Source organism: Nothobranchius furzeri, chromosome 11 (genome assembly GCF_043380555.1).
Source record: "Nothobranchius furzeri strain GRZ-AD chromosome 11, NfurGRZ-RIMD1, whole genome shotgun sequence".
Classification (NCBI taxonomy): Eukaryota; Metazoa; Chordata; class Actinopteri; order Cyprinodontiformes; family Nothobranchiidae; genus Nothobranchius; species Nothobranchius furzeri.
This window is the reverse complement of record NC_091751.1, coordinates 68,590,011-68,611,050: the sequence shown is the minus strand read 5'-3', so window position 1 is coordinate 68,611,050 and position 21,040 is coordinate 68,590,011. Positions and strand designations below refer to the sequence as shown.

Here is a 21,040-nt window from a genome sequence, read left to right as displayed (position 1 = left end):
TTATGTTATGTTATGTTATGCTATGCTATGTTATGTTATGTTATGTTATGTTATGTTATGTTATGTTATGTTATGTTATGCTATGTTATGTTATGTTATGTTATGTTATGTTATGTTGTGTTGTGTTGTGCTGTGCTGTGCTGTGCTGTGCTGTGCTGTGTTGTGTTGTGTTGTGTTGTGTTGTGTTGTGTTGTGTTGTGTTGTGCTGTGCTGTGCTGTGCTGTGCTGTGTTGTGTTGTGTTGTGTTGTGTTGTGTTGTGTTGTGCTGTGCTGTGCTGTGCTGTGCTGTGTTGTGTTGTGTTGTGCTGTGCTGTGCTGTGCTGTGCTGTGCTGTGCTGTGCTGTGTTGTGTTGTGTTGTGTTGTGTTGTGTTGTGTTGTGTTGTGTTATATGTTATGTTATTATATTAAACTAACTCGGTTTAGAGACATAATTTCTAAATACCATTCAGAGATCAAAAAAGAGCATCGACATGGTTTTGTTTTGTTTTCAACCTGTTCTGACAGACAGAATGGCTGTCCTGGGTGCCATAGGATGCCAGAGCACTTTTACTCAGCAAGAGGGATGTGGATATTCATCCTGCTGCACAGTAGCTTTTCTTATGTTTGTGGCATGTTAGGCCGCATTCACTTAGGCACCAGAGTGGACAGGCAGGGAGAAAAGAGACGTACGACTTAAACAGGATGGATGGACAACAAATGCACAACAGACAACAATATACAGACAGGACAATGCAGTGGGGTCATCATAAAAAAGAAAGAAAGAAAATCTACAAGAATAAATTAAATAGAAACCATTGTCCATTTTTGTAGTGGTATGTACATCTTTGTGTGTGTGTGTGTGTGTGTGTGTGTGTGTGTGTGTGTGTATGTGTGTGTGTGTGTGTGTGTGTGTGTGTGTGTGTGTGTGTGTGTGTGTGTGTGTGTGTGTGTGTGCGCTTCCAAGTTTTGTTTACCTTTCTCTCAGTAAATTATAATGTTTGTTATTATTATTATTTTCCAACTCTCCCACGTGTTTTTGTTTTTTCCGATTCCTGAGGAGTGATCTCTACCCCACCCCTGCCGCGAGGACCCCATCCCTGCTCAACCGTCTCCCGGCCTGGAGAGGTCACCCAGTAGGACAGTGGGAATGGTGAAATCACACGCTTCACCGTGTGGTCTGTGTAGATAACCTGTCTCCCTGCACTGTGATGCCGGATGGGTGAATGCGCTGATGGTCAGCAAGCAGATTTGTAAATGAAACGTCACATTTTTAGAGGAGTGGGTCTGTGAATGCACTTTTGCACTCATGAAAGCGTCCAAACAGACTCAGACTGGTATCTGGGAGCAAACACCCCGATCAGGACATCCCTGTCTGCCTCTACTGCCCCAGCGACCGTGGCCCCTCGGGGGTGTAACCATGGACGGAAAGCGTGTTCTTCCCCACATATCACACAACGAGCCCAGCCAAGCATCAGTAGGGTTGACTCCCATTCCTTCACCGTGGACACCACGCAGACAGTGACTTAGTGAAGCTGCATACTAATCATGCTGGTAGGAGAAGAAACAAATAAGGGGCTTGTGTTTTATTTACTTATTTGTTTATTTATTTTTCTCTTTACTCAGAAACACTTTCAGCTCGGCTGAAGGAAACGCCCACAGCCCTGTCAGGCATGTCTCCTCTCCACAGCCTCCCTGAGGTTGTGAAGTCTTATCTACGCGCGGCAGGCCGAGCACGTGTGCTGAGTAGGAGGAGATGGATCAGCTGATAAGAGCAGATTTGATTCGTTTTCATGGCAGCGTGTCGTGGCGCAGGCCGTAGATGTCAGCTCATCGGCCGAGCCTTTTTGTCCTGACAGGCTGTCAGTTTGACGCTACAATTCAAAGCAAAATGAACCTCTCTCTATTCTCTACTGATGGAACAAAACAATCAATTTCCTCCACCGCATCTCTATTTTTGCTACCTTTTATATTTCTGCTGCATTCATTTAAACATCTTTTTCAAGCCTGAGCTACCTTGACACGCTGAGTGAAAGCCTCAAGGCGCGATTGTCCTCCAGAGGCAGGTGGTGAAGAATTTGTATTGACGTGGCTCCTGCCATGCTCAGCGTGGAAAACATCACCTTTAGTGAGACGGAGGAAGGACAGGCTGGATAACCTTTATTTCCCTCTGACTCAAAGCGGGAGAATAAATTAGAGCTTTAGACAAAAAGAGAGCTTGAAATTTCTGAAGGAAACATTGCTGAAACCTCATACCTGTGCTCATAAAACCACCATGTCAACACATTCTCACACCCAAGGCGTCAAAGCCTCAATATATGACGAATTGGGACGCCCCAGTGCGTCAGGAGATGACGATCAGGGACACGCTGGGTCACGTGGCTCCGCTGGCGTCACTGTTTGATGCACGCATTCACACGGACATTATTATTTAACCTTCCCCTCACCCCAATCCTAACCTTAAGGTCCATAAACTGTGACCTTGAGTTTAGGATTGGGGTGAGGGGAAGGTTAAGTAGTTCACAAGTAGTTCTAATGTCCGTCTCACCACCGGCGTCAGATACCGACGCTCTGGGACGCCACGTCAGCAGTGTGTCCCTGATTGCCGTATTCTGACCAGGCCCCCACCATGCGGCTAAAACATTGAAGCAATCCCGGAAGTACCAAAAATTGCAGTTCCACCCTCATCCACTAGGGGCTGGTGTCAGAAGCGAGCAAATCCTCATTGACTCCCATGTTAAAAATACCAATTTCACAGCAGAAATAAACATGTTTACAGCCTGGTACCAAAACATGTTTTTGGTTTAAATGATCTAGTTTACACTCATGACAACTCTGAGGGGGGTGAATTGTTTTCTCACTCTTCTGTTTAAGTGTATTAAAAGCCTAAAATTCTGTATAATTAATGAGCACCAGACCCACGTGACCGCAGAGCTAGCTCCGTGGAAAGGCCTCAGTAGAGCCTCGGTCTGGCTTGGAAACTGTTCCGGCATTTTGAGTCTCTGTGTGTGTGTATTCTTTTTTGGATATTTTTTGTGCAATTGTTGGGCAAAATGACTTGCTGTGGCATTAATTGCACTAATAGAGCGTCCAAGGAGTCTCCACTTCATTTTTTTTGGTAAGTAAAATTATATTTATGTATTTTAGGTCACTGCCGAGCTGAGCTTAGATTTTAACATGTACTGTTTAACCATGAAATTTAAATGTAATAGGGTAAAACCCAGTGCATTTAACATAATGCTGCACTTTAGAAAATGGGTTGAAATATAACATGTTGGTGGAGCTGGGTTCCCACTATCGGCTTGAGGAGCTCTCGGGAGACCGATGTTTTCCACCCGGTTCTCCCCAGCAGCAGCTCGGCGCATCTCTGTCTGATCGCGGCTTCTGTCTGCTGTGCGGCTGCCGGCTTGTGGAGCTCTGGGGAGACCTCTGTGTCCCACCCGGTTTTACCCAGCGGTCAGCCCGGCGTATCTCTGACTCAGAAGCTCTGGTGTTAGCTCCGGTTGTAGCTAGGTTGCTACCTCCATTAGCTTAGCTCCCACCTCCGCGTTAGCTTTGCTTTAGCTTTGCGTTAGCTTCAGGTTAGCTTGTAGCTAGTTCAACCGGGTGTCGTCAGTTGATCCCAGCCTTACAGCCCCACCCTCAGTGTAGCTGCCGTCAAAGGCAACTCTCGCATTTAAGTTCATTTTAATGGATTTAATGTTGAAACAATTAGTAGTTGAAAGATTGAGAAATAATATTTCAATAGTAATTCATGTTCTGTTCATTAGATGTATATGTTTAAATGGGCATTTGTGTTAACTGTGCAATTAGATGGGAACCTTTTCTATAGTTCCGTCCGTTGTTGCTAAGGGGGCATTTTCCTTGGCACACTCAGCAAGCAATTAAGAGACGAGCCACGAGGTTGCACGTCTGCAGTAAGTTAAATAAAAGAGTGCCTTTTTCGGACTATCTCACGGCGTAAGGATTAAAGTTTATTCCCTTTGAGTGAGGCCAATGAGGTAAATGTTTTCTTTTGTTTATTATCGTTGTATATGTAAATTGTGTAAATTTGCGTGATATTCTAGTGCAATTACCGCAGTGTGAAGTGTAACGTGTATTTTATTGATCGATTTGTTGACATGTTCGTCATGTAATGCTTAAGGACTTTATTAAGAATATTCATTTAAGTTTGTATTTCGTTTTAGTTCTGACGGCATTGTATCGGCTTTGGTTGGACATCATTACATGTTAAGACATGTCGAAGAATCCTCCTGTCCGAAATAAATGTCAGTAAAACCAAAGAACAAGTTGAGCTTTATTAAGACTCGAGGGGAGTAACACTCAGCTCCACCTCTCTTCCCTTTTGTGGAATTGTCTGGGCTTGACGGAACCTGTGACACGGTCAAAATGGCGGTGGTGGCCACCTCCCATTTTATCCTCAAAAACGTGTTATTGGAGCCTATGGAAATGAATTGTCCAATATATTTGTCGATGATTCTGACATGCTGGGGCATCCCGATTCATCATATATTGAGACTTGGTCATACGCATCATATTTTGACGCCTTGGGTGTGAGAATGTGTTGACCATGTGTGATGGCAGGAACACAACAGGCTCCTAATTCATTACTTTATCTCTAAATTGACAGTAAATTGTTCCAGAGGCCTCCCTGACAGATTCCTCGTTACTTTGGTTAATTTCCATAATTTCATCCCAACGGTCACAGACTATTGAAATGTTCCTTAATCTTTCTCTTCCAGTTAGTGATCTGAGTGTCAGTAACACTTCTCACGTTTGATGTAGGAGCTATCAGACCTTCAGTCAGATGTGGAACGGCAGAAGGTGGTTTTGGTGTCGGTGAGGTCAGCTGAAACCGTTACGCTCTCAGAGAGGACGCTCCATAAAGGAATTCATACCAAACACCTTTTCAGACCAGAGTTTAAAGCAAGATCCTTAAAGTGACAGTGTGTATTTTTCCAGGTGATAGGGGGCAGTAGATTCCTAAATCACTGCAAGCAAGCAGTATTTTTGTGTTGGAGTAAGACTAGGGATGGGTACCTTTGACATTTGAATCGATTCGGTACTAATTCCCGGTACCTAGGAATCGATACCGGTACTTAACGGTACCAATTTTTGATACTTTGAGTGTTTAATATTTTAATTCTCTTTTATAATTAAATATATATTTTTCTCAATATATAACCATATTTGATAAATATCACGATAAATAACATACAACTGTTTGTATTTTAACATCGTCCTTGTAGTTTTATAAGCTGATAATTAAACTGAAGCAAACATCTTTACTGTGAACTAAATTTACTGTGTATCTTCATTCCTTTTGCCGTCCTTTTTCATTTGATTTTTCCTACTGGGAAGTTAGAATTCCAAGGAGAAAGCGAATGCACCATTAGCTGACAACAATGGTGGCTATGGAAGCTAATTTATCAAGCTAACGTTATCTTAAACAGTTTATTTAGCTGCTGGAGCAGATTAAAATGATGATGCCTCACATTTAGATCGTTGTCGCTGGTTTCATCTTCACCCAATCACCCATCGCATTTAGTAAAGTGAAGCCAAACTTTAGAGTGCGTTCATGTTCTTCTAGTCGGAGTTTTGGAGTTCCAAGGAGAAAGCGAACGCACCATTAGCGGAACGGAAGCTAACATATCAAGCTAACATTATCTTAAACATTTTATTTACCTACCGGAGCAGATTAAGATGAGGATGTCTCACTTAGATCGTTGTCGCTGGTTTCATCATCACCCAGTTACCCATCACATTTAGTGAAATGGACCCAAGCTTTAGCGTGCGTTCTTTCTACCATGCTGCTCTGTTTACAACTGGCTCGCAGCGACCGACGACATAACGCTCTTGCGCATGCACAGCTGTCTAGGCAAGTTCTCGTTATGAAGGACGGGTACCGAAACGAGGCACCGTTTCAAATGACTTGAATCGGTGCTCGGTCGGTACTATGGAATTCGGTCGGTACCTTAAAAAGTACCGAATTCGGTACCCATCGCTAAGTAAGACCTTACCGACGGATGCCCATTAGGGTCAAAAAGCCCTGGGGAGTGCAAACTTCAGCACAAGTACAAGCACTTCACACTCCCTTTCATCAGTGGCATCGAGTGAAGAGGTAAATGTGTAAAACAACAACGTTCATGAAAGTGTAACCATTTGTTTCAAATCAGTAAATACATTTTGTCCTCATGGGCTCCTGTAGAAGGAAACATGGCATCTAATATGGCGCCGCCCAGAGACTTAGACCCGCTCCCACGTATTTTAGACCTGATTTTTATGGTTATATGTTATGAAGCTGCCCGAATTTTTCAACAACCGGGCATCATTTCATCATTTTCAACAACATACCGAAGGATGTTCCCAGAGGTGAATGGTAAACGCTACACGTTGTCTCTTCAAGATAAAACCCAACTAGAAATGATGAAAATGCTGAAGTTAAACCAAACACTGAAGCTTTGATAAACTCTGAAATCAAAGCTAACAACTTCATGGGTATTTGGGATCAGGCCAAATCCTCCACCAGGGTTTTTTTTTTCCTTTTGATTTTGGAAAGGTGTCCCAGATGGAAAAAACAGGACCGTATCGCGAGTTCATTTGAGCATCAAACTTAAGTCCAGAGTCAATTCTCACCCCCAAGTCAGAATTCTTTTTCTTTTTCATTTTTTTCTGTTCAGTGGCCCGTGTGTCTGAAATAACAACATGTTGTTGTTATTTATGAAAAATGATGAAAGTTTCATGGCTTTCTTTGATTTTTGTCTCACTACCTGATCACAAAGTTTCACAACCCTCTCCCTTCCTCTCTCTCTGTCCGCGTCTTCCCCGTTAGTCTCAGGCCATGAGGATCGTGCGGACGGTGGGTCAGGCGTTTGATGTGTGTCACCAGCTGACCCTGCAGCAGAAAAGTGATGAGCAGGAAGACGGAGAAGAGGGGAAGTTGGAGGAGCCGGAGGCCGCACCAGGTGACTCACACCAATGTAGTCATTTGTGTAAATCTAGTCTCCTCCCATCCATCATGCATGTTCTTTATTTCCTGCAGAGCTCTGACTCCTTAGGCTCCTGTTCTGTCACACAAACACCCGTCCAGGAGCCCACAAAAGTGCTAGACATTAATATCCTCCACCAGGTTTTCTTTTATCATATTCGAGCTGAGAATTGGGCCGTATGAGCCAGACAAACTGATCAACAGGCTCCGTTGTGTGGGCTCTTGGCAGCAGCTGTCACTGCATAGATGTGGCGTAAACTCTGAAATAAAAGCAGCGTGAAAATTCCCTGTGGCTCTGCAGCAAAGAAGAGGTTGGTGTTGTCGAAGGAGACAGACCTTGAAGGCACCACAGAGGAGAGCATTGAGTGTGTCTCATCAGACCTGGAGAAGAGCAAACAGGATGAGACCCTGGGTGCTGATGGGAAGGTAGAGTGCTAGAGCTGTTCTCACACTAACTTCTGCTTTGTTCACACAAAACTAAAACCACTCTGATAAACCCTACGTATAGTTTAAAGAGCAAGTCACCCCCAAATAAAAATTTTTTTTTGCTGATAAACTAAATAAACGAGTGTCTAATCGTGCTGCAGACACGTTTTGTCAATAATTTGGCACTTCAGTGCATCTTAGTTAAAATTTAAATATTCTGCCCAAAACTGGCAGTGTTGTGCCGTTGTCAGGTAAAAACTCTGCACTGCATTTTAATTTAAATCTGCCACCGCTATTGGCTAAGAAGTATGCTATGATGTAAACTGGTACATTATGATGTCACAATGCTGTCGTGAGCCTGAGTGTGTGTGTATTTGTTAGCGGCTCCGCCCTCTCGGTCTGCCAGGCAACAGCATGTGTTGCATTTTTCAAACATGAGGTGGGAGTGGAGTTAGACTCTGGTAGGGGGTGACTTGCTCTTTAATAAAATCTGTCACCCTGAATCCCCAAACACTAATACAGGTCCTTGTAAAATAATTAGCATATTGTGATACAGTTCATTATTGTCTGTAATGTACTGATAAACATTAGACTTTCATATAAATTAGATTCATTACACACAACTGAAGTAGTTCAAGCCTTTTATTGTTTCTAATATTGATGATTTTGGCGTACAGCTCATGAAAAAACCCAAAATACCTATCTCAAATAATTAGCATATCATGAAAAGGTTCTCTAAACGAGCTATTAACCTAATCATCTGAATCAACTAATTAACTCTAAACACCTGCAAAAGATTCCTGAGGCTTTAAAATCTCCCAGCCTGGTTCATTACTCAAAACCGCAATCATGGGCAAGACTGCCGACCTGACTGCTGTCCAGAAGGCCATCATTGACACCCTCAAGCAAGAGGGTAAGACACAGAAAGACATTTCTGAACGAATAGGCTGTTCCCAGAGTGCTGTATCAAGGCACCTCAGTGGGAAGTCTGTGGGAAGGAAAAAGTGTGGCAGAAAACGCTGCACAACGAGAAGAGGTGACCGGACCCTGAGGAAGATTGTGGAGAAGGACCGATTCCAGACCTTGGGGGACCTGCGGAAGCAGTGGACTGAGTCTGGAGTAGAAACATCCAGAGCCACCGTGTACAGGCGTGTGCAGGGAATGGGCTACAGGTGCCGCATTCCCCAGGTCAAGCCACTTTTGAACCAGAAACAGCGGCAGAAGCGCCTGACCTGGGCTACAGAGAAGCAGCACTGGACTGTTGCTCAGTGGTCCAAAGTACTTTTTTCAGATGAAATCAAATTTTGCATGTCATTCAGAAATCAAGGTGCCAGAGTCTGGAGGAAGACTGGGCAGAGGGAAATGCCAACATGCCTGAAGTCCAGTGTCAAGTACCCACAGTCAGTGATGGTCTGGGGCGCCATGTCAGCTGCTGGTGTTGGTCCACTGTGTTTTATCAAGGGCAGGGTCAATGCAGCTAGCTATCAGGAGATTTTGGAGCACTTCATGCTTCCATCTGCTGAAAAGCTTTATGGAGATGAAGATTTCATTTTTCAGCACGACCTGGCACCTGCTCACAGTGCCAAAACCACTGCTAAATGGCTTACTGACCATGGTATTACTGTGCTCAAGTGGCCTGCCAACTCTCCTGACCTGAACCCCGTAGAGACTCTGTGGGATATTGTGAAGAGAAAGTTGAGAGACGCAAGACCCAACACTCTGGATGAGCTTAAGGCCGCTATCGAAGCATCCTGGGTCTCCATAACACCTCAGCAGTGCCACAGGCTGATTGCCTCCATGCCACGCCGCATTGAAGCAGTCACTTCTGCTAAAGGATTCCTGACCAAGTATTGAGTGCATAACTGAACATAATTATTTGAAGGTTGACTTTTTTTATATTAAAAACACTTTTCTTTTATTGGTCGGATGAAACATGCTAATTATTTGAGATAGGAATTTTGGGTTTTCATGAGCTGTACGCCACAATCATCAATATTAGAAACAATAAAAGGCTTGAACTACTTCAGTTGTGTGTAATGAATCTAATATATATGAAAGTCTAATGTTTATCAGTACATTACAGACAATAATGAACTTCATCACCATATGCTAATTTTTGAGAAGGACCTGTATAATAATGTTTTGGGCAGAGCTGATGGTGTTTCCTGCTTTGGGTTTTTTACATCCTGATCTTCACAACTTCTTTATTTTATCCAGAAGCTCGATCCAGTTCTTAATGGTTTGTCAAATGCTTTTGTAGGTATCTGCCTAGCCTCATTATGTATGTTTGAAACAGCAGGTTAATGCAACACTAATGAGGAATCTTCTCCTCTTCCCTACTGGTTGAAAGTGGAATTACAACTGTCATAAACAACCCTGCAGCAGCCTGCTGTAGCTAGTGCTGACAATGAGCTAACGCTAACACGAGTGAACTTATACTACATAAGCCACAAAGTAAAAAGATCTACACTGTTGGAATTTTTTTTATTACTTACAAGTCCTGTAGCAACAAAGCCAGGTCACTATCAGTCCATGATTTCATAGCTCCCTCAGACTAGGGTAGGCCACGTCGATGTTCAATCTGGTTTTAGCTCTTTGCTTCATTTTAAATGTCATCTTCCAAGTCAAACACATGTTGAAGCCCTTATATTGTAACAGGTCAAAACTTTATATTTTCATTTAAAAAAGGAAGAATATTTGAGAATTAAAGGTGCCATTACTGTTCCAACTAGGCTCTCCTAGCTCATCCGTCTGCGCCTCTTGCTGGAAACCAAAAGTGATGTCGTTCAAGGAAAATGTTCCCGACTCTGCTCAGAAAAAAAAGTACTTACAGCAGCAGCACGGAGCTCCAGATTCTGAATCCGAACATACAGTTATGTTACATGCTGAAAGTACCCAGCCAGTTGATGTGAACAGGCTAAACAGGGATAATAATTTAAACGGTGAAAGACGAGCTGCTGAAGCGTGGGAACTTCAAAATGCACACTTGGAAACACTAACTGGTAAGAGCATTTTCAATCTAATAGATTTCGACTGAAACTTGTCCCCCGACATATTACATTAAACACGTTTCCATAAAAAAATCTTTTTTGTTCTCTAATTTATGAGTTTTAAAGGTAATTAAATCATAATCGCTGCTATTTTCCAGCTCTGAACACACGCTATGTTTCTTGTTTACTAAATGCGAGCACGGCATTGGTCTAAAACGATCACATGAGTGCCGCTTTACTACTTACGCTTAAAAGATAGTAGTCCCACAGTCAAACAGCGATCAGAAGAAAAAAGGTCTACTTTAGGTAGGAAGAAAGTGAACTTTTGAAATCGGTACATATGTACTATTTTTATGAAACAAACAGCTAGTGGCCACAAGATTCGGGAACGAGATGAAACGAAAACTAAATCCGTAGTGGCGACATTGAGCGCTGGAGTGTAAACACTGGATTTGGTTTTGGATGGGTCCCTCACGCTCCAAAACCTAATCAGAATCAACACTGAGTGAGCAACAATGCCTGTTTTTGTGCGGTCTACGGTTTTAACAACCGGCGTACGATTGAAAACAGATTATGTGGCAAGGCAGCTTTTTTAGAAAGCACATTTCACACACAATGGCAATTCAATGTGCTTTCCAATTAGCAAGAATAGCTAGAATATTAAAAATCAATAAGACAGAAACTACACACAAATTACATTGGTGAGCAGTTACAGTGCAGAACAGCCATTGTAAAGTTGATGAGCGTGTGAAGGTTTTCAGTTTTGATTTAAAGTTACTAGAGTTGGGGCACATTTGAGATCACGAGGAAGCCGATTCACTCTGTGTGCAGCATAGCTGCTAAAACCAGCTCCACCCTGCTTGGCTGTGACCCGGGGCTACTACCAGCTGAGTGTTTCTTAAGGATCTCAGAGCCCTGCTGGGCATGTATACAGGATGGAGATCCAGCATGTATTCTGGCCCCATGTCGTTGAGTGATTTATAAACTAGTAAAAGTACGTTGAAATCAATTCTGTAGTTTACTGGTAACCAGTGTAGAGATTTAAGAACAGGAGTGATGTGCTCGGTTCTCTTTATTCTTGGTAACCCATTGAGCGGCACTCCCATTTGCATATCTGTGTTCAAATGCTTCTAGAACTCACATGAGTTCAGATGCTTGTAGAACTCACATAGAGTCACATGACCCCAAAACCTCGCGTTTTTTGGGGAAGTTTGCCCAGGTCCCTTGATTTAGTATTTTTAAGCACCTGCTAGTTACCTGAAAACCTGGAAATATCACCAAAGTTACTTCTTGACCTATGACGATGTTTTTCTACCATTTTAAAGAACATTAAAGATGCTCTTTAACTTCTCTTGTCCAAGGGCGCCCCCAAGGGGTGGCCAGGGGTGGCCATGGCCACCCCTAGAAAATTGCTCCCCCCCCCCCCCCCGCCCCCCAGGAAAAGCCAGTGTTAACAAATCATATTAATGTTCAGTCAAACCATATATTAATCTTGTTTATTCAACACATAATTGCATAACAAAATAAAAATTTTACAATTAATGAGTAAAGAAATAATCAGAATAAAAAAATATACATATGTTTCTGCTGCTAACCATGTTAAAAAGGTTTTTATCTCCATAGTTTTTTTTTCATGAACACAGCAACACAGGTGAATAAACCTAAACAAATTAAAATTTTAATAAAATTTAAGTTAAATGTTTTGGATACGTAATGTTATTTTAATAAAAAGGAATAAAGAGGCAATGCAGCACATCGCCACAGGCTACATTCTCCAAGAGTTACCACAAGGATCAATTTGGTGTGTCACCCCAAAAATGTCTTTGGCCCCATCTGGCAACCCCTATCAAAATTTTCTGGAGGCGCCCCTGCTCTTGTCTGAACACCTTGGGATGCCCCAGGAGGAGCTGGAGAGTGGGATGACAGTTACCCATAGTCCAAGCTTGGATAAGGTGTGGGAAATGGAATTATAGATGGATGGAAAATAAAAATATAACAAAGTTTGACCTACAAAACAGTATATTAGCAGTTAATATCTATAATGTGAATTCCAAGCTGAAACTTTAGGTGGTGTTGCATGCCTCTGTTCTTTCGTTACTCTGTCAGATACCATTAATCCTGAAGTAGAAACATTTTTAGAACATCTTCCATGATCTTGCATTCAGCTCCTTTTCAAGCATAAAATACCAAGGCCTTACAGGACTTTTGTATTGGAAGTAAGCTTTACAGGGTCGAGGAAGACATTTAAACAATGCAACCAGAAGTAACAGCAAGGAAGTTAAAGCTCTTTTAAGTTCAGTTCTTCGTGATCCGTTTCTTTCAGTTTGAGCACTTTTAAAAGATCCATTGAAACCAAACCTCAAGGGTAAAGCTAACCAGTTTTAGAAGAGTTCCCACCCATGTTAGCATGAGCCGAAGCCTCCCAAAGCTTCACACAAAGTAGAGGAAACAGCTCAGAGGGATGAGCAGATCTAGTCTCTATGCTGTTGATGTGATTTTTATTTATTTGATGACGAAACCACAGAGCTTCTGGGATGTTGGACAATAAATATTTCTCCTGAACTTTAAGCTGATCCAGAACCAAGAAAACCGTTTAAACTCATGAGTTTACCACACAACCAGTGTTGCTGCTGGACGTGGCTGTCCTCTCAGATTGGACAGGAAGATCATGTTCTTCATGCAGCTTGTCACACAGATGTGTCTGAGTGGGGCTGGAGTTAATCTGTAACATCTGTCAGCAGATTTATGCTACAGGCAGCATCTTCTCCCAGATCTGACTTAGAGTCAGATTTGTGCACTTTCAGATGTGATGGTTCATGCATTCAGTTATGTATTCGAACGCCCTCCACCCACACGGCTTGTTGAAGGTTACATGATCTACAGGGCCAGAAGGGAAACCCAGACGTCCCTCTCTCCAAAAACACTCTCCAGCTCTTTGCGGACTATCCCAGTATGTTCTTGTCACGAACAGTGTTGGGAGTAATGTGGTACAAAAGTAATTAATTACTGTAATGCATTGCTTTTTGCTGTAATGTGGTAATGTAAGGCATTACAGGGAAAGAAAATGGCAATATTTACTCGGTACAAGTGTCAGTAACGTGGTAATTACAATGCATTTTAAACCCAGAATCAAGATGTGTTCCTTAAAAATTCATATTGCGGGAAACCCAAAGAAAGATCCAGTATCTGCATATATTACGTCATTTATGGACTCAGCTTTGCGGGCAGAGAGGACGCTGCGGTAACGGCTCAAATACTCCTGCTGCTCCTGCACGCGGCCGCTGTTATATTCACAAAATCGCTCCACTAAAACAAAATAATTCACTTGCGATCGTTCATATCGCCGCATATTCTCTGGTATTTTGTACTTTTCTGGCGTGCTTTGCCTCAGCTGAGTTCATAATCTGTGCCCCGGTGATTTAAACTCATTACTGCTGGAGCGCCGCGCATGTGAAGATCCCTTTGGCTGATTAGTTAGAAAGTAGGAAGTCTAGGAAACAGTTTTTCTGGAAGACGGAGAAAACATGCAGCATGCAGGAAGGTTAGAGAGAGAAAGGGCCGGAAATTATTCAAATAAAATCAAGAAAAAAAGAAAAAAGTAGGTAGATTTATCCCCAATACACATGTTTACCAGTGAAAAGCAATAATATATAAGCATTTAATATTTATACATGTGATAGAATCAGATCACCCCAGAAGTCAGTCCCACATCCAGGGCCGTATCGAGGCATTTGGGGACCAAGGCAAATACAGGCTTGGAGCCCCCACCACCTCACTCCCTGCTCAGTTAATCTAAGATGGCAGCGTGCTGAGAGTACAGATTGTTGTTGCTTTTATTTAATAAACAATCATTTTAAAGCACTGTTATTATTTCTGACTGTTTTTAACAGCAATCCTAGCTCAGACACCACATCACCTTCCACATATATGTCATGAGCTCACTGAGAGTCACATGACCAGATTCATATTGAAGTTGTTTTGGTAAAAGTAACTTAAAGTAATGCAAAAGTAGTGTAATGCCTTACATTTTAAAATCAGTAATATTGTAATGTAATGAATCACTTTAAAATGAGGGTAACAAGTAATAAATAATGTATTACAGTTTTGAAGTAACTTGCCCAACACTGGTCACGAACCGTTCCCTGCTCCTGTGTCCGGCTTCATTGTTTGCCTGCTCATTACCTGAATACCTGCCCCTCCTATATTTAAAGCTTGTTAGCTTTTGTAGCATCCAGAAATGGGCAGTTTTTCATCTACAGTTTTACCTCTTCAGTATCCGGTCCTGTGGAAACAGGAGTCTGCATCTAGGGCCTTTAATCTGCTGAATTCTGCTATTCTATCAGCTGGAGTCCGGGCCTCAGCAGCTCTGAACACATGATAACATGTTGTCAACAAAACTGTTCCCGTGTCAAGGCCTTAAGCTTCCCCTTATCGCTTCTACAGGATTCCTCCTGCCTCTGAATAAAAGTGAACATTTTCAGCTCATATGAGTTAATTAATCATGAAATGAAATGAACAATATGGTTAAATGAAATGTTTTGGTTAATCTGTATTTAAATTAATAAGGCTTTCTCTTGCTGGCACTCGCAGAGTACAGACGCTTCTCTTTTTGCTCCTTTATCTTTTTTCCCAAGGCTCTTTGTCCTGTCTGCCCACAGAGCGCTTCTCTGCATTTCTTCTGAAAAACCCTATTTTTAACCATGGATTTGATAAACTGGTCATTCAACGCGATTGATAAGATTTTTTCAACAATGAGAACGGAGCAGGGGGCTCCCACACGCCCGCAGTGGACACACCTGGTGGGGTATATTTTGGATTCCTGGAAGAAGTGGAAGATCCAATGCCTCAGCCAGCTGTCCATTGAGGATATGGAAGACGTGTGGACATTCAGCCTGATGATCACTGGATTTCTCCTGATTGGAGTGGGAGGATATCTGGTTTTCTGGAAATTTGGGAAGACGGGAGCGATTGGAGGGCGACCCGCACCCACGGAAAGCACCGTCGGTGTGAAGACTTCTCAGACTCGGACGTTACTCGAGGTGAATCGTAAGCTGGACAACGTTCTAGCTGCGATATCGGTATTTGTGCGCAAAATGGATGTCATCTCGGAGAGGGTCACCGGACGGTATGGACAAGTTTAAAAACCTAAATTGGCTTCACTGAAGGACTGGAATGATCAGTTTAAAGACTGAAGGCAGAGAGGAAAATTATCTCAGCCTGACCCAAACAAAGTCTTGTTTTCCGAATCTGACGCCAGAGCAGCCTCGAGATGCTAACAACAAACCCCCACGAATGAATGCAGACAGATGCTGTGAACCCCCGCCCCACCTTCGGATTGGTGGACTTCAGCCTGGCGAGGTCATCAACCTGCAGGAGTCAGTGTGCTCTGTGCTTCTTCCGAGACCTCCCTCCCACCTGTGGCTACAGTGGCTGAGCGCTGTACGTGGCTGCTCTTGCTGGGGGAACAAGATCCCAGCCCCCCCGCCTTCCTATTGGAGTATCTATGTTGTGTCGTCTGAAGTCTGTTGCATATCTGTCTGAGGTGGGTTTTTTTTTTTTTTTGCAGAGCAAAGCTGCCCTCCTGGTGGGAGGGTAGCTGTGAAGTGCCTTTTTTTCCCTCCTACCGAATCAATTCCTCATGTAACCCTCTTATCTCTATTAAGGTAGCGCGACTCAGGGTTGCGAATGACCACAGTCACCAATTCTTGTCATGTGTCTTGCCCATGTATGTCTGATCTCTGAATTGTGTGTACTGAAACTCTAATTTCCCTCTGGGATTAATAAAGTATCTTTGAATTGAATTGAATTGAGTAATCTGTGCTTAGTGTAATAAGGATGAAATGAAATATGTGACCCAGATATTTCAGCGTACGTGACTTGACAAGCACACACTCATACACATGACTAAAGTAATCTCATGACACATTGCTTCCTGATCCACAAATCAGAGCTCCTGTATCTGAGGTTGGTTGGTAAAACCCCTTTACATGTCAAATTCTGGTCGGCCATGTAATCATAGTATGGCGATTGTTAAAACAGAATCACTTGCTGGGTGATTCAGTTAGTTTTTGAGCCAAACTCCGGACTGGCCGCTGGAGGAAACTCTCTAACTCCCGCATCTCTTGACAAGCTGTCAAACCTGTTGCACGCTGCAGCGACACAGAAACTTGCTCCTTCAGAACACAGCCAAGACTCCTTCAGAGTCCATCTTTCCATAGACGCAAACAACTACCTGTTGTGATCCATGAGACGACTCAGGACCGACCTGGTCGTACTGCAGTTTTTTCTACAAACTTCTGTGCCCGACCCCCCCGACATCTCTGATCCGAAAGAGAGTCTCCTCAGGGGTACGTAGAACACAGCAAGATTGCATCTGATGCCGTTTTATAAACCATCACTTATAGTCTTGTTTTTAATTTGTTTAGAAAATGAATTTCTTACTTTTTATAAACCTGACTGTCTGAATTGATACGAAGTGTGTTTGATCATAGAAAAAGCAAAGAATCCTAATTCTTCTGACTAAACATTCAAAGATCAATCAGGTTGATATCCTCCTATATTTATATAGAATATCACATCTTATTGGTCATAAGTAAAGGTAAAATATTAAGCTTAAAAGCAACATATTTTCACCTCTTGTTGGACCGTGAAGGCAGACCGGGTCTGAGCGGCTAGCTTTGAGCTCCTGGAAGGCTTTTGGCTGTGCTGTTTGGTTGGTTGTGTTTGGGCATGGGTGTGGACAGGTGTTTTGCTCGGTCTGGGTTGGCCTGGAGGGGAGTTCGGGATATCGGCCGACGGCCTGTACAGGCCCAGTACGACGATAACACGGCTGTGGTCCGGGTCATCTTCATTCTGGGGAGGGTGGGAGGAAGGCTGTAGTGGGATCTGGGTCAACGCCAACGGCGGTGGAGGATTGAGGTGCGTCTAAGAGGGATCAGTGAGTTCGGAGCGACTCGTCGCCGGAGGGTCTGGGCGTGGATGGTACGGCTAAGCAGAGGAGGACGGATGGAACAGGTGCAGTGGGCCTGGCTGTCCATATTTGTGCGGTGTCAGGCTGAGGGTTTGTTGCCTCGAGCCCAATTAAGTTCTCCTAGGAGCTGAAGGACAAGGTAGGTAAGGTTGTGGATGCGACTTTTGGGCCATTCCCATCTGTACTGGGTCGGCCCGGGCCGGGTAGCCCCAGTCGGCCCCAGCCTGGCCCGGTTGATTCCACACATCCTTGTCTTAAGCCCATGCGGGCTGATTCTACCCACCAATCAGAGGCTTGCTCTAATGGAAGGTGTGAATTTGCTGTCAGCAGTGGGTGTGTTGGCCCTGGTCGGCCTGAAGCAGACCCCCTCGAGAAGAGGGCTGAGAATGAGCCTTGGTTGACCCGGAAAAATACCAGGCCACCCAGATATGTAAACAAACTACGCTACTCGGCCCGGGCCGACTCGGCACAGATGGGAATGGCCCACTAGTTGTCTGGGGGGACATTGTCGCTGGTATGCTGTTCAGAGGCTCAACTAGCCAAGGAGCTGAAGCTTTAACAGTTCCTGGGGGTTTAGGTCGCTGTGTTTGTGCCGCAAGACAGGTCTGCAGTTATGGTGGTCGTATATAATATCCCGAATGACATTGCGGCAGAAGACTTGTTGTGAGATTTGAAAGGCAGCAAGGTGAGAGCTGCAAAATGTTTGGGACTTAATGATTGTGGGTTGACCCCCTTGCTGCTGACATTTGGTGAGAAGGATTGGCCTTCTTTTGTTATGTTGGGTTATGTAAGTTATCCGGCTGGGGCTTTTGAGAGGGCTCCTCTGTGCTGCTTTTGTTGCCAGCAGTTTGGACATGTGGCGAGGGTGTGTGTTGCGCAAGAAAAGTGTAAAAAATGTGGGGGTGGGCATGATGGTCGGGCATGTGAGGAGACTCTCAGGTGCCCTAATTGTGGTGGGGGGGGTCATCAGGTGATTTTCCGTGGTTGTGCGTCCTATAGAGAGGCGGTGGAAGAGTATCGAGCGGGGAGGCAGAGGCGGTGCGCAAGGTGAAGGGCGTTGGCTATTCTGGTGTTCATGGGCCTGGTGAGAAGGTTGTGGTCGTGACTGGGGTGAGGGGTAGGGTTCCGAGGGGCGGTGGTGTGGTAGGTTTCAGGGAAAAGCGAGGACGTGCGGCGGTTTTGGTAAAAGAAAAAATCTGACTTATTGTGTGCAGAAAGCATCGGCTAGTTCATTGATTGGTTAGGATTCAAAATGGCTGTTGAGCCTGGAAACTCGTAGCAAGTTTCAGAAAGAATGATGATTGAGTGAGGAGCAGAGGAGGGCACTTCTCTATAGGCTTGGTGTGATGTGAATTAAGAATACTGAGAAGTGGAGCCCTAGGGGTTGATAGGATGAGCGGTGGTAAGCTGGGAGGCTGAGTCTGTCACACAACAAGGCAACAACCCTAAACACTGCACAGAATCTACTACATTCATGCTGAGGAACTAGAACACGCTGCAATGGCCTACTCAGTCCCAAACCTGAATGTTATTGAAAATCTGTGGTGTGAGTTAAAGAGAGCTGTTAATGCACAGAAGCCATCAAACCTGAATGACCTGTGTGACTGTGTTTGTGGGTGCCCCTGGGTCCCGGGTCGCTGGGTTCCAGGCTCGACCGGCTTGGGGGTGGGAGGCTGCGGGCGGGCCTGTGGGCTTGCCGCGATGTCTCCCGGGACTCTGCCGGCTGCTGGTTGCGGCCCCCCGGGGCGATCCTCTGCGCCTCTCGAGGGGGGCGGGGGCTTTTCTGGTCACAGTCTTCCTGGGGTCCCTGGGCTCTGGGGCAGCGCCTGGATCTCTGGGACTTGGAGCTCCCTCCGTCTCCTGCACATCTTTAGGGGGCAGATCTGTGGCCCCTCACACTCTCTATTGGACGCTCCTATAGAGAAACCTTACATAAACAAGTGCGTGTACACACACAGGTGCTCACAAGGTGCTCTCATAAGTATGGACTTGGGCACGTTCAACACAGGTCTTAAGGCTGTGGTTGGCACTAAATGCACTGTGATTTATTATCGTGTGATTGTTCAGTAAAACAATATTGATTAAATATTTCTTCATCAAGTTGACGCAGTGATAGCTTGATCTTGTGTCCCATTTTTTTGTTTGTTTTTAGCTTTTGTTTTATTTTTCTTCTCTCTTTCTGCAGGTCTGGAAGCAGACTTGTTCATTATTGTTTATTTTTGTGGACCCCCCCCCCCACACACACACACACACACACACACACACACCACCACCTTTTGTCTTTTCCTTTCTCTTTCACCTCTCTGGTCGGAATTACAAAGCACTCAAAAACAACAACAATAAAGTTTTAAGTATCAGGCGTGACATTAAAAGCAGACGCGTTGATGCTCCACCTGAGAGTTAATCTGTAAAGCTTGTCACCAGCATTCAGACATCAATTCTGTTTGCTTCACAGCCAGACAGGACAGGGGGAAAAAATAAAAAATACCTGAATGACCTAGAGATGTTTTGTAAAGAAGAATGGTCCAAAAATAAATACCTTCAATTCGAATCCAGACTCTCATTAGAAACTATAGGAAGTGTTTAGAGGCTGTTGTTTCTGCAAAGGAGGATCTACTAAATATTAAGTTAATTTCTTTTTTGTAATTTGCGCACCTGCCTAATTTTGTTTAAACAATTATCGCACACTTTCTGTAAATCCTACAAACTTTGTTTCACTTCTCAGATATCACTGTGTGTGTCTCCTATGTGATATAAAGTATTTAACTGAAATTTTCTATCATAACAACCAACAACTTATAAATCAAAGTCATGAAGATTAACTAGACTTCCCAAACTTTTGCATCCCCATTGTATAGCTACAGACAAAGTTTTGGGTGGAACATCTCTTAAATATTCTCTTCAACACTAATGGACTCAGCCATCTTGACTCGCAGTGGGGAACGCTGTTGTTGGTTCAGCGTCCACGAAAAAGAACTAGTGGAAGCTAACCATCAGCAACTCCACCACACAGCAGAACTTCTTCAGGTCTGTGTTATTTGTGGAGATAAAACATCAATGTTGTTGAGCAAATGAAGTCAGTGGTGGAGTTGTGTTGCTGTTAGCCAATCAGAGCCCAGATGTCCAAATCTCAGGAAAAAAAGACAACAAATCCTGCTGTCTGCAGTTCAGCTGTGTTCTGGCTCGCTTCTGGTTCCCTAAAATGGTGCACCAGGACTACCCATCGACATATATACGGGGCTTCCCCCTTGTACGACCTACAAGGCATTCATTCCCACCTGATTAAACAAGTGTTCAACACCTTTAATACCTTTCAAAGGTTGAATTACTGTCAGTTACAGGGAATCATTTAAAAGGACCGAACAAAGCAGCTGAGCTCAGTTTATCATTGTTGTGTCTGTAGGTGTCTGATGAACTCCCTCTTCTGCTGAGCTCTCCCATGCTGGGAGCCTGTGCATTGGGTCAGGTCGCAGCAGAGGCCTCCTGCTCTGCAGAACATCAGGTCCAGCTGCTTCAGAAGCAACTGCAGCAGGAGGAGCAGCATGCACTGGCAGCTTCAGCACAGGTTCTCCTTGTTTGTCTTTCTCCTCCCTCCGTCCTCTTGGCAGAAATTCACCCCACAGCCAGCACAATTTGCTGAATCAATTAAAGTTTGTGCCAGCACAGGCTTGGGAAGCATTTGTGGTTAA

General features: G+C 44.0%; 1 protein-coding gene across 2 annotated transcripts in view; it reads left to right on the top strand.

Annotated features, from left to right (window-relative positions):
- LOC107384421 (carboxyl-terminal PDZ ligand of neuronal nitric oxide synthase protein) overlaps window positions 1-21,040 on the top strand; it is a 38,801-nt gene that overhangs the window by 11,461 nt on the left and 6,300 nt on the right. For both annotated transcript variants that reach the window (XM_070541787.1, XM_015957699.3), the window contains exons 6-8: window positions 6,810-6,942; window positions 7,267-7,391; window positions 20,755-20,916. In XM_070541787.1, coding sequence (XP_070397888.1) covers window positions 6,810-6,942; window positions 7,267-7,391; window positions 20,755-20,916 — 420 coding nt within the window. The remainder of the gene's footprint in view (window positions 1-6,809; window positions 6,943-7,266; window positions 7,392-20,754; window positions 20,917-21,040) is intronic.